Below are 11,816 nucleotides of genomic sequence, written 5' to 3'. Positions count from 1 at the left end.
AAATCCTCCCCCTAAGAATTGGGAAACCCTTCATACATCACCACCGATACGCCATCAGGAGCTCTAAAGTTCAGTAACTGAGCTGCTGCTGCTGCTGGTTAACTAGTTATAGGTTTATTTTATTGTATATCTTCAAAAAGAGGGGAGATTTGTGCAGAAATTAGTTATTATTGGTCATTCCTTAATTCTTCTGTGATGGGAAGCTGAAATTAGCTTTGATTAGCTTTTATTTTATTTTATTTTTCCGTTTCGCCTTAAATGCTGCAGCCTCTGCCGTCTTTTGCACCATTTAAGGTGGAATGGGGAAGTTAGATAAGCTAGCTAACTACTGAGACAAACGACTAGTGAGCGATCTTTTTTTATGCTTGTTATGAAGAATTCAGCCATAAAACATTGAAACTTCACATTAATCTATGGTAACTAAGCAAAAATACACCTGTATTATTGGCACCTACTGTAGACCAGCACAGCAGTGCCAATATTACACATTATAGCACCTTGAGAACCTTGAGTGTATTATTGCGATTATACCACAGTTCTATTATCATTGTTTATTGAAAGATTTTAAAGAGTTAAATAGGAGGAGAAAATAGGATCTGTTTGGTTATAAAAACTCTGGCAGTTAAAATAGTTCCATCGCTGCTCTTTTTGTAGCTGCGCTGTTTGGTTTGTCTTTGGTTTGTAAGCGCTGCATCGTTGCTAGGTTACCTGTATGGGGCGGAGTAATACATGGAGATTTTCGATTACAGTGCATTACTTGCTGATAATGGTACTCACAGAACGCCTTTTAGCCAATCACATTGCAGGGTTGGAACTGTCTGTGGTATAATGTAGTGCTAATCGTCACTTTTAAGGAAAATACTGAAATTAGGGGTAAGTGGTAGGGACAAGGGGTTGTCTTATTCCTTATTAAAAATGTATAGGATGCTATTGACACTATATTGCCAAAAGTATTCGCTCATCTGTAGGGGTGTGCCATATCGAATCGTACACAATAATATCAACACTTTATACCCTAAAATATGGTGCCATATCACCCACGCCTAATTATCACATCAGGGTTCTACTTTTATACTGTTTTTATCAAAAGAAAATTCACACTTTTTTCATTTCCCATTATATATCTACTAGAGACAGATTATATCTGTCCAGTATAATTTATTTTACTTTAATCCTGGATATATGGAGATATTTGGAGTTCATTATTATTCGTATTATTAGTATCATGATAATTTTGGATCATTGACTTCTGTTACAAATCTGGTTAAATTCTTGTATTTTAAATACCTGAGTTAGGGGGTGTGTGGTGTCATTGTTGAGTGATTCAGATGGGTAAGTGAATATAGTGCATATAGTGTATCAGAATTGAGATAAATACAGAGTTTTTGGTGGGTGTGAGTTTGTCCGTATTAAAGAGCTTCACACACGCTGAGTTCTGCCTGGTTAGAGCAGTGCAGCGTGGGTAAAGCCCTGTCCTGCTGCCTCCATACCATCTGCCCTGCCATCCTGAGTCCTGCTGGGTCCTGCTGGGTCCTGCTGAGTCCTGCTGGCAGCGTCTCGTCTCTGCTGCTGCTGCTCTGTGGGCTTCAGCTCCATCTAGTGGTGGAGGAGCAGCACTGCTCTGCTGCTCAGTTCAGTAATACAGTCAGAATTAACCCAGTGATGTTTATAATCTGACTGATTTACCCACAATCCTCCCTGTCTCTCTGCTCTTCTGTATAGACGTCTAGTGTGTGTCTGTGTGTGTTTCTGTATCTGTGTATAACTCTGTGTGTCTCTCTTGTGTGTGTGTGTACCAGTATGTGTGTGTGTACCTGTGTGTATAATTCTGTATTTGTGTGTGTTGTGTGTGAGAACCTGTTTGTCTGTGTGTGTATAATTCTGTATTTGTGTCTCTTGTGTGTGTATTGTGTGTTTCTCTCATGATTGTGTATTGTGTGTGTGTGTGTGTGTCTCTTATATGGTTGTGTTTGTCTCTCATGTGTGTTTCTCTTATGATTGTGTGTCTCTCGTGTGTGTGTCTCTCGTGTGTGTGTCTCTGGTGTGTGTGTCTCTGGTGTGTCTCTCGTGTGTGTGTCTCACTCTCTTGTGTGTGTCTCACTCTCTTGTGTGTGTCTCACTCTCGTGTGTGTCTCTCTCTTGGGTGTGTATCTCTTGTGTGTGTGTGTCTCGTGTGTGTTTTTCTCATGATTGTGTGTGTCTTCTGTGTTTGTGTGTGTTTCTGTGTGTGTGTGTGTGTGTGTATATACTGTCTCTCTCTCTCTCTCTCTCTCTGTAACTCATGCTCTCTCGCTCCTCTCTCTCTGCTTTATTTCATTGGTTTCTTCTCTCTTTCAGGCGCTCCTCTGAAACTCCGCCCTCCTGCCCTCTGCCACGCCCTGCCACGCCCACTGACTCCTCTGCTTGCTCTCATTCCAAATGCTGGGATCGCTCTCTCTCTCACAAACACATACACACACACACACTATATACACACACAATATGTACACACACACACTATACACACACACACACACACACACACACACACACACCGACAGACTGCTGCTCATTGCTGCTGTTCCTGGATTCCTGAGTGCTTCCCACCATCCTTCCATCTGCTGCCTTCTCTTGCCTACACACACACACACACACGAGACACACACACACACACACACGAGACACACACATGTACAGTGTGAGAGCAGTCTGATCATGCTACAGTCTGCAGCTCCACTCATGCTTCTACTGTAATGATTTTAGGTTTAGTCTCTTAAATCAGCTGTAAAATCAGGATCTCTTTATTTAACACACAGCAGACTCGACATGGTAAGAGATACAGCACACACACTGCTTACAAACATTACACTGAGAGAACTTTACAATAAATAAAATAAAGAATAGTGAAGCTAAAAAGTACTAAAAGTGATAAGAATCCGAAGAATCTAAGAGAGATGGTAACAGGTATGAATGCTAAACACACTGTTATATACAGAAATTAAGGATGAACATTTACAGAAACTGACATCTGTACAGCTGTGCAAATATATAAAGTGTAACAGAGCAACTTGTAGCAGTGAGGGCATCAACGTAAAAAAAACCCACCAAAATGTGCACCAATAAACCATGTGAGCACATCGTCTCCTCTGATTGGCCAGAGCTGTCTGGCGTGGGAGTAAATATGAATATACGAAAATGTAAAGTGTTCCAGCGCGTTTATCTGTGCTTTAACACTGAATACTGAAACGCTGCGCTTTTAAACACAGTGTTTGGACGTGGTAGCTGTGGTAATTAGTGTTATCTGGCTAATATATCAGATTAAACTGAGCCTTATCAGCAGTTTAGCTCAAATAAAAGGAGAATATATTTAATATCTGGGTCAGATTGAGACCAGATCACATTCTCACCAAAGTGAACCGCTTCAGAGTTCGTTTGGGACTGAGATAAACCTCCTCTATCAGGTGTCAATCTGGTTCTTTTCATCTGAACCTGAGTGTGATTACTGTTTTCACACCTGCTCAAATGAACCGCACTAAAGTTACAAACGGACCAGAGTTCGTTTAACCAGAACAAATAGTGCCGGAGTAAAAACACCCTAAATCGTGAAAAAAAGTTCTAAATCTATTGGATAGAAGTGAATGAAAGCTGATCGATAAATATACAGACAGACAGATACTTTATTCATAGATTGATACTTTATTGAAATGGATGTATTTACCTACAGATACTCTGCTGCTGATATTGATATTCATACTGATCAGATTCACCTGCTGTTACCTGCTGAGTTTTACCTGAACACTGTGTTCACCTGACCTGCTGCTGACTGCAGTTAGTGATCAGAACATTACGCTCTGTCTAAAGTCTAATTTTTTATCCTGATTTTATTCTTTTTTGTAGTTTTATAAATTAGCCACACCCACTTTACTTTCATCACTTTATTATTGGACGGGTCAGAAAGGAAGAAAGTTGCTGTGTTGTGTGTTTAGTGTTCAGTTGATTGATTGATTAATAGTGTGTGTGTGTGGCGTATTTAGTGTTCAGGTGATTAATTGATTGATTGTGTGTGTGTGTGTGTGTGTGTGTGTGTGTGTGTGCAGGCGTTCTCAGGTGATTGAGCGGTTCGAGACGCAGCAGTCAGCAGATGGGTTGGAGCACATGGACACCACCTGCTCTTCCTCAGAGCTCTCCTCCTCCTCCACCAAACCAACCAATGAGAGGACAGGACGCAGCGAGCGGCGCCTCCCCGCCCACAAACAGGTACTGGTATAATTATTTATACTGGTAAACTGGTAAAATACCCGCTTAATGTGATTTACTGTAGGCTAGTGCTGCGTATGCACCACCGAAGAAGCAGATGCAGCTCGCTAACTAACGCTAGCCAGTTAGCATAATAAGCTAACACACTGGAGTGACTGTATATTAGTTCTGTCCTACTTGGAAAGACATTACAACAGCATTTATCTGAGGAGCTCCTGCTGCTGTTCCTCACCGTGTGAGTGTAATAAAGAAAAAAACCAGCAAACTGCAATTATTCACTCAGAGAATCCACAGCTTGGAAAAAAGTTCCTCTCTTTCTCCAGATGATTCCAGAACTGGTCCTGAGTACAAGAATCATTTATTCAGCACAAGTGATAAAACTCCCTAAAACACTGGATACAAGGAGCAAAAAAACTTTAAGAATGTTAAAATATTAATACTGCAGATTAAAGTATCTGGGGCAAAGTAAACCCAATAATAATCAAAGCCTTAATTTAAAGTTGTAGTGTTTTATTTTATATTGATTCCTAACAGTACAGTTAATCACACATCTATATAAAAGCCCATTTATGCAAAAAAAATAATAATAATAATTGAAAAATTCTTGGAAATCACTTTGTAATCCTTTCCAGCTTTATGTAAATCAACAATTTTTGATTATAGATCCTCTGAAATCTCTTTGTGGAGCAGCATGGCTCAAAACAGAGTGTTTTTATATCAATCAGGTCCAAAACTCATTTTCTCTAATTAGCTTTTCTCAGGTTTGATTAATATAAGGGTTTACTTACTTTATCCACCATCACTATGAAGTTTTAATGGTGGTTCTCAATGAGGACATTAATGATTATTCTGTTTATCAATAATAAACAGTTAGATGTAATATCCCTGTAACATCACTTTCTTTGTGTGTGTGTGTGTGTGTGTGTGTGTGTAACAGGATCTGTCACTGGATGCCAGTACAGCTCGGACTGTGCCAGATTTCTCCGGGACGACGCTGGCCAGTTACCGGAGGGCGAAGAGTCTCGACCGTAGAGTGACCGAGTCGTCCATGACGGTCAGCACGCCTTCTCCCTTACTGTTCACCCGTAACCATCGCCCGAATTCGTTACTGTACACCCGTGACATCGCCCTAATCCGGTACTGTACACCCGTAACCATCGCCCGAATTCGTTACTGTACACCCGTAACCATCGCCCAAATCCGTTACCGTACACCCGTAACCATCGCCTGAATCCATTACTGTACAGCCGTAACCATCGCCCGAATCCATTACTGCACACCCGTAACCATCGCCAAAATCCATTACTGTACACCCGTAACCATCGCCTGAATCCATTACTGTACACCCGTAACCATCGCCTGAATCCGTTACTGTACACCCGTAACCATCGCCCGAATCCGTTACTGTACACCCGTAACCATCGCCCGAATCCGTTACTGTACAGCCGTAACCATCGCCTGAATCCGTTACTGTACACCCGTAACCATCGCCCGAATCCGTTACTGTACACCCGTAACCATCGCCCGAATCCGTTACTGTACACCCGTAACCATCGCCCGAATCCGCTACTGTACACCCGTAACCATCGCCCGAATCCGTTACTGTACAGCCGTATCCATCGCCCGAATCCGTTACTGTACAGCCGTAACCATCGCCCGAATCCGTTACTGTACACCCGTAACCATCGCCCGAATCCGTTACTGTACAGCCGTAACCATCGCCCGAATCCGTTACTGTACAGCCGTAACCATCGCCCGAATCCGTTACTGTACAGCCGTAACCATCGCCCGAATCCGTTACTGTACACCCGTATGTTATGTACGGCAAATTCATAACCTTTGCCCGAATCCGTTACCGTACACCCGTGACCATCGCCCGAATCCGTTACCGTACACCCGTGACCATCGCCCGAATCCGTTACCGTACACCCGTGACCATCGCCCGAATCCGTTACCGTACACCCGTGACCATCGCCTGAATCCGTTACTGTACACCCGTAACCATCGCCCGAATCCGTTACTGTACAGCCGTAACCATCGCCCGAATCCGTTACTGTACAGCCGTAACCATCGCCAGAATCCGTTACTGTACACCCGTAACCATCGCCAGAATCCGTTACTGTACAGCCGTAACCATCGCCCGAATCCGTTACTGTACAGCCGTAACCATCGCCCGAATCCGTTACTGTACAGCCGTAACCATCGCCCGAATCCGTTACTGTACAGCCGTAACCATCGCCCGAATCCGTTACTGTACAGCCGTAACCATCGCCCGACTCCGTTACTGTACACCCGTAACCATCGCCCGACTCCGTTACTGTACACCCGTATGTTATGTACGGCAAATTCATAACCTTTGCCCGAATCCGTTACCGTACACCCGTGACCATCGCCCGAATCCGTTACCGTACACCCGTGACCATCGCCCGAATCCGTTACCGTACACCCGTGACCATCGCCCGAATCCGTTACCGTACACCCGTGACCATCGCCTGAATCCGTTACTGTACACCCGTAACCATCGCCCGAATCCGTTACTGTACAGCCGTAACCATCGCCCGAATCCGTTACTGTACAGCCGTAACCATCGCACGACTCCGTTACTGTACACCCGTATGTTATGTGCGGCAAATTCATAACCTTTGCCCGAATCCGTTACCGTACACCCGTGACCATCGCCCGAATCCGTTACCGTACACCCGTGACCATCGCCCGAATCCTTGGGCCCGCTACTGTACACAGGCTGTTACTGTACAATGGGTGTGGCTAAAGTGCTGTAGGCGGAATTAATGGGCGGAGCTAAACTGATGTAGTCTGAATAAAGGGGCGGGGCTAAACTGATGTAAATCATTAGCATTGTTAGCCTCCAGACTGAAGTCCTGCAGTGGTTTGTGTTCAGGGTTTAACACGTCTGGTTGGAACAAGTTCAGAATAGTACCCTGGGTATTTCCTGTGTGTGTGTGTGTGTGTGTGTGTGTGTGTGTGTGTGTATGTGTGTGTGTATGTGTGTGTGTGGGCAGCTGCCAATATTGGCATACCACACACACACACACGCACACACACACACAGCTCCCCCTGGTATAAATAGCATAAGTGAGCTACTGAAAGCTGAAACATATACACACAGATCCTCACACCACACACACACACACACACACACACACACTCCTGTGTGCACACACACACACACACTCTGACACACACACACATACACACACACACACACTGTCGCGTGCTGAAGGCGATTCATACTCAGTTGTACAGAGGAAGCGCGGGTCGGGACAGATGTGTGTGAAGAAGAGTGATCAGATGAAGCTCAATAAGAATAAGGTACTTTGAGGCTAATGCTAATGCTAACACTGCTTCTGCTCAGTTTAAGGTGTGTGTGTGTGTGTGTGTTTAGTTTGGACAGAACCAGAACTGCAGCAGAACTGGACTGTAGGCTGTAGGAAGGTGTTTATGGGGTGTTTTTAGGTGTTTAGTCTTGAGATAATCTCAGTACTAATTACCCGCTAATTATCTAATTAACTAATATGGACATAACTTAAACTATAATAATTATTTCTAAATTACAATATTAAGCATTGTTTCATCTGTCACTATAACTAACCCATAATTAATTGCACTAAACAATTTTATTGTCAATTTTAAAACTAATTTAAACAAATAATATAATTACAATATTTTATCATTAATAAAGATAGCAAACAATGTTTGTACTTATAAATATCCAAAATAATAAGCTGCATACTTAAAAGTTCCATATATTCCATTTCCAATGTATAAAAATTAAAAAAGAATTAAAAACAAATCGTCGCTGTCTAATGAAAAACACTTATCTCCAAAACAGCAACTTTACAGGAGAGAGAAAAAACCTTGTAAACTTTAAATGGAAGTCAATGTAAAAATACTTTATTTCAGGTCATTTTGAAGAGTTTCTATTGGTCCGTTCATCAAGAAATTTTTTGCACAGTGTAAGGGAAAGTTTGCCTGTTCAAATTATGTATTAAACTAAAATTCCACAAAAATGGAGATAAGGGTTTTTCATTGGACAGCGATGACATATGATATCATTACACATTGATATAAAAAGTCCTTTAAAAAGCAATAAAATAGTTTATATTCAAAGAAATTGGCTATAATGATCTAATTTTCTAAACAAATTTCAGACACTGTGTTAAAAGTACTTTTATAAAACCCACCCAGGTCAGGAAGCTGGACACTGGCATATATTTTGGGGATGCACAAAATTAAGGCCTTATTTGTCAGATTTGTGAGATACATCAAAAAAAATATTGGAATATTTTATTTTTAGGAGCGATTAGTAATATTTTTTTGATTGCAAGTAAAATGCCATCACAAGGAGATGAATATAGTCAATGAAATATACATGATGGAAAAAAATAAATTTGCTATTATGCTGCAGTTGTCAAAATTTGCAAAAATATGAAATATGAACCAAATTTCATTGAAATAAAAACAATATAAACTACTATTTTTTTCTGTATTGGTTTGATTTTTTCATATTTATTGCACAATAATTTAAGGCATTCTCTTTGTAAATAGTTCAGTGTTCTGTATATGTTTTTTATGTTAAAGGCATAGAAAATTGATATATCAGAACAAAAGAAAAAATGTGTATTGTAAATGTCAATTCTTGGAAGTTCATACTGGAAAAAAAAAAAGAATAAAAAAAGAAAACCTACATAAATGTTTATTATAGTGTGTAATTATAATGTGATTGTGATAAATTAAACAGAATTATTAGAGGATATTATAGATTGTTTGAATTTATTGGTTAATATTATTAATTTAATCAGAATTAGCTGTAAAATCTTCATTCTTACTCTCCTCTTTCTGAGAGATGCTGCTCTCAGGTCATGCAGGAAAAAACAAGTGCAGATAAACACATCACTAGTTTTAATTGTTGATGTGTTTGTTATTAAGCAACAACACAAACTCTGCAGTTTATTTTTAATACTTTACTCTCATCCACACGTGAAAAGTCTGATACGTGTACATGTTACTGATACTTCTACTGGATAAAAACATTGCTAATCTAATCCTCACAATTTACTGTGTGTTTGTTTCGTGTGCAGTGGGGGTTTAATATGAACTGATTCAGAGTGGTGGTTTGAGATAAGTGTGTTAGCCAGGATGCTAGCAGCTGGTCTTACTGTGTAGCTGTTAGCAGTTGCTAAGCTAACATGTTTAGGGTACTGTATTTTTCGCACTTAAAAACCTTGAATTTCCCCCAAAATCATCAGAGCTCCTTATAATCAGGTGCTCCTTATGTATGAATTCTATCAGTCAGGTATTAAGGAGCAGTAAAGACACTCCACTGAAGTACAGAGTTATACAGGAGTTTCAGTTTAGTTCTCCAACATCAGGACTGGAGCAGAGTTAGCATTAGCCGCTAACTGCACTAAGCGCTAGCTCTTTCACCGTTCAGGGGTGAGTATATCAGACTAGTCTGTGAGTTTACCGTGTTAAAATAAGCTACGTGGGACGAATCGCTAGCTAATATCGCCCTGACTTACCAGAACACTCAGGGTTCCTCAGTATCTAGTAATTCTATCGGGCGGCATTTATTAGCGCTAAGTGCTGCTGCTAACTATGCTAAAATTCTGGGAAGTCTAAGCTTACTGTAAATAAACAGAAGCGCTTTACTCAACCTAATAAACAGTTTTTAGTAGAGAAATCTGTGAAGATTAACATCCAGCTCTCGATTAACTTTAAGAAACACAGTTTTATTTACTTGGGTGCTTTCCCATTAGAAAGGAAACGTGGCAACACCCATGTTCCTTACTAGTGTTGCTTAAAATGCACAATACAATCTGGTTTACATTAAGTATGAAAATAGACCAGAAAATATTAATTAATTAAACACATTATGTTGCAATGTTTTGATTCTTTTTACAAGAAGTAGATACACAGCGCTGTCTCTGTGTCTGTGTGAGTGACAGGCTGCTGCTGCCTGAGAAGCACACAGGGGGAGGGGGAGGAGTAAACACGAGGTAACCACACGCATGGCCTCAATCATCCACATGTTTGGGCACGTGCTTGTAAACGTGAGCACATGTGGAAAGCTGTGCTCCTCAGTCCAGCACAGTTTTGCATATTTGCAGATATTTCCAGTTACAGCTGAATTCACGCTTTTAATCCAAGAAAAACGTATTCTTAATCTTATTCACCTTTTAAAAAGCCATTTAAATGCTGATTAAAGAGCTGATTACTATTGTTTTGCTGTTTTCCTCGGGTTTTGAGAGCTCAGTGCTGACCCAGCTCTTGATTGGTCCGGACGTGAGACAGGGCGCGGGTGTGGGCGGGGCTGGTGGCGTCATGGATGTCATGCATTGTTTAAAATCGAGATATATATCGCTAAAAAAACGTTTGCAATGTGAAAATTTTTCAGTATCATGCAGCCCTTTATTGCACCTTAATCTGGTGCACGTTATAGTCTGTAAGATGTGGTAATGTGTTATTTGTAAAATGTGGTAATGTGTTATTTGTAAAATGTGGTAATGTGTTATTTCTCGCTGTGTTTCAGCCTGACCTGCTGAACTTCAAGAAAGGCTGGATGACCAAACTGTATGAAGATGGTCTGGTGAGTCAGTGTGTGAATATAGGAAGACCTACTTCCTGTTCCAGACCCAGTTTATTATGGATATGTTTGGAGCTTCTATTAAACTCTAGAAGATGATCTGTTTCTGTATCTGTCTCTCTCTCTATCTGTCTCTCTCTCTCTCTCTCTCTCTCTCTCTCAGTGGAAGAAACATTGGTTTGTTTTGACGGATCAGAGTCTGAGATACTACAGAGACTCCATCGCTGAGGAGGTCAGTCTGTCATATAGCTCTTTTTTAATCTCAGATATATATATATGAAATATTTACTGATATCTGCACCTAGACGGAAGTGTAGGATTGTAATTCTATTTACAGGGTTCATACAGTCCTGAAAAACCTGGAAAAGTCATGGAATTTAAAAATAACAATTTCCAGGTCTGGATAAGTTGTGGAAAAATAAAAATACCCAAAAAGTTTTGGAAAATTCATGAAAATTTGCTCTACAATCTTTGTGTTTCTGTTTTCGATGGAGAAAATCTATTTTGAGCTAGAAATACATTAGCTTAAAGGTAATTCAGTAATTTAGCCCAGTTTACACAATGGAGCTCTCAGCATCTGATACACATTTTATTATTAAAACTTTTACAAAAAAATAATTAGTATAAATAGTTTATAAAACACTGTAAACAGACCTAAAATACTATATTCAAAGAGATATTTCTCAAAAGCTCTATTGCATAAGTATGACACAATTTTTATATCAATTTACAATATATTGTTATTATCACATTACATTACATTATTGAAGCCATTATAGGCATTACAGTATTAAAATCAATTCCACAATTCCCTTCTTTCTCCAGTTAACAAATACATTCAGTTCAGTGTGCATTAAAATAATCCTTCAGTCTACAGTATTAATATTTTTTGAAATTATTCTGTACTCAGGAGGAATGATTCTGGGCTCGTCTGGAGGACGAGAGGAACTTTTTCCAAGCTGTGGATTGATTGCGT

General features: G+C 40.3%; 1 protein-coding gene across 8 annotated transcripts in view; it reads left to right on the top strand.

Annotated features, from left to right (window-relative positions):
• Nucleotides 1-11,816, top strand: part of si:ch73-103b11.2 (myosin-2 heavy chain) — a 92,101-nt gene that overhangs the window by 44,157 nt on the left and 36,128 nt on the right. For all 8 annotated transcript variants that reach the window (XM_049480300.1, XM_049480298.1, XM_049480301.1 and 5 more), the window contains 4 exons: nt 4,077-4,236; nt 5,174-5,290; nt 10,787-10,843; nt 11,004-11,072. In XM_049480300.1, the coding sequence (XP_049336257.1) occupies nt 4,077-4,236; nt 5,174-5,290; nt 10,787-10,843; nt 11,004-11,072 (403 nt within the window). The remainder of the gene's footprint in view (nt 1-4,076; nt 4,237-5,173; nt 5,291-10,786; nt 10,844-11,003; nt 11,073-11,816) is intronic.

The sequence above is a fragment of the Astyanax mexicanus genome, chromosome 6 (genome assembly GCF_023375975.1).
Source record: "Astyanax mexicanus isolate ESR-SI-001 chromosome 6, AstMex3_surface, whole genome shotgun sequence".
NCBI lineage: Eukaryota > Metazoa > Chordata > Actinopteri > Characiformes > Acestrorhamphidae > Astyanax > Astyanax mexicanus.
This window is presented reverse-complemented; position numbering and strand designations above follow the sequence as displayed.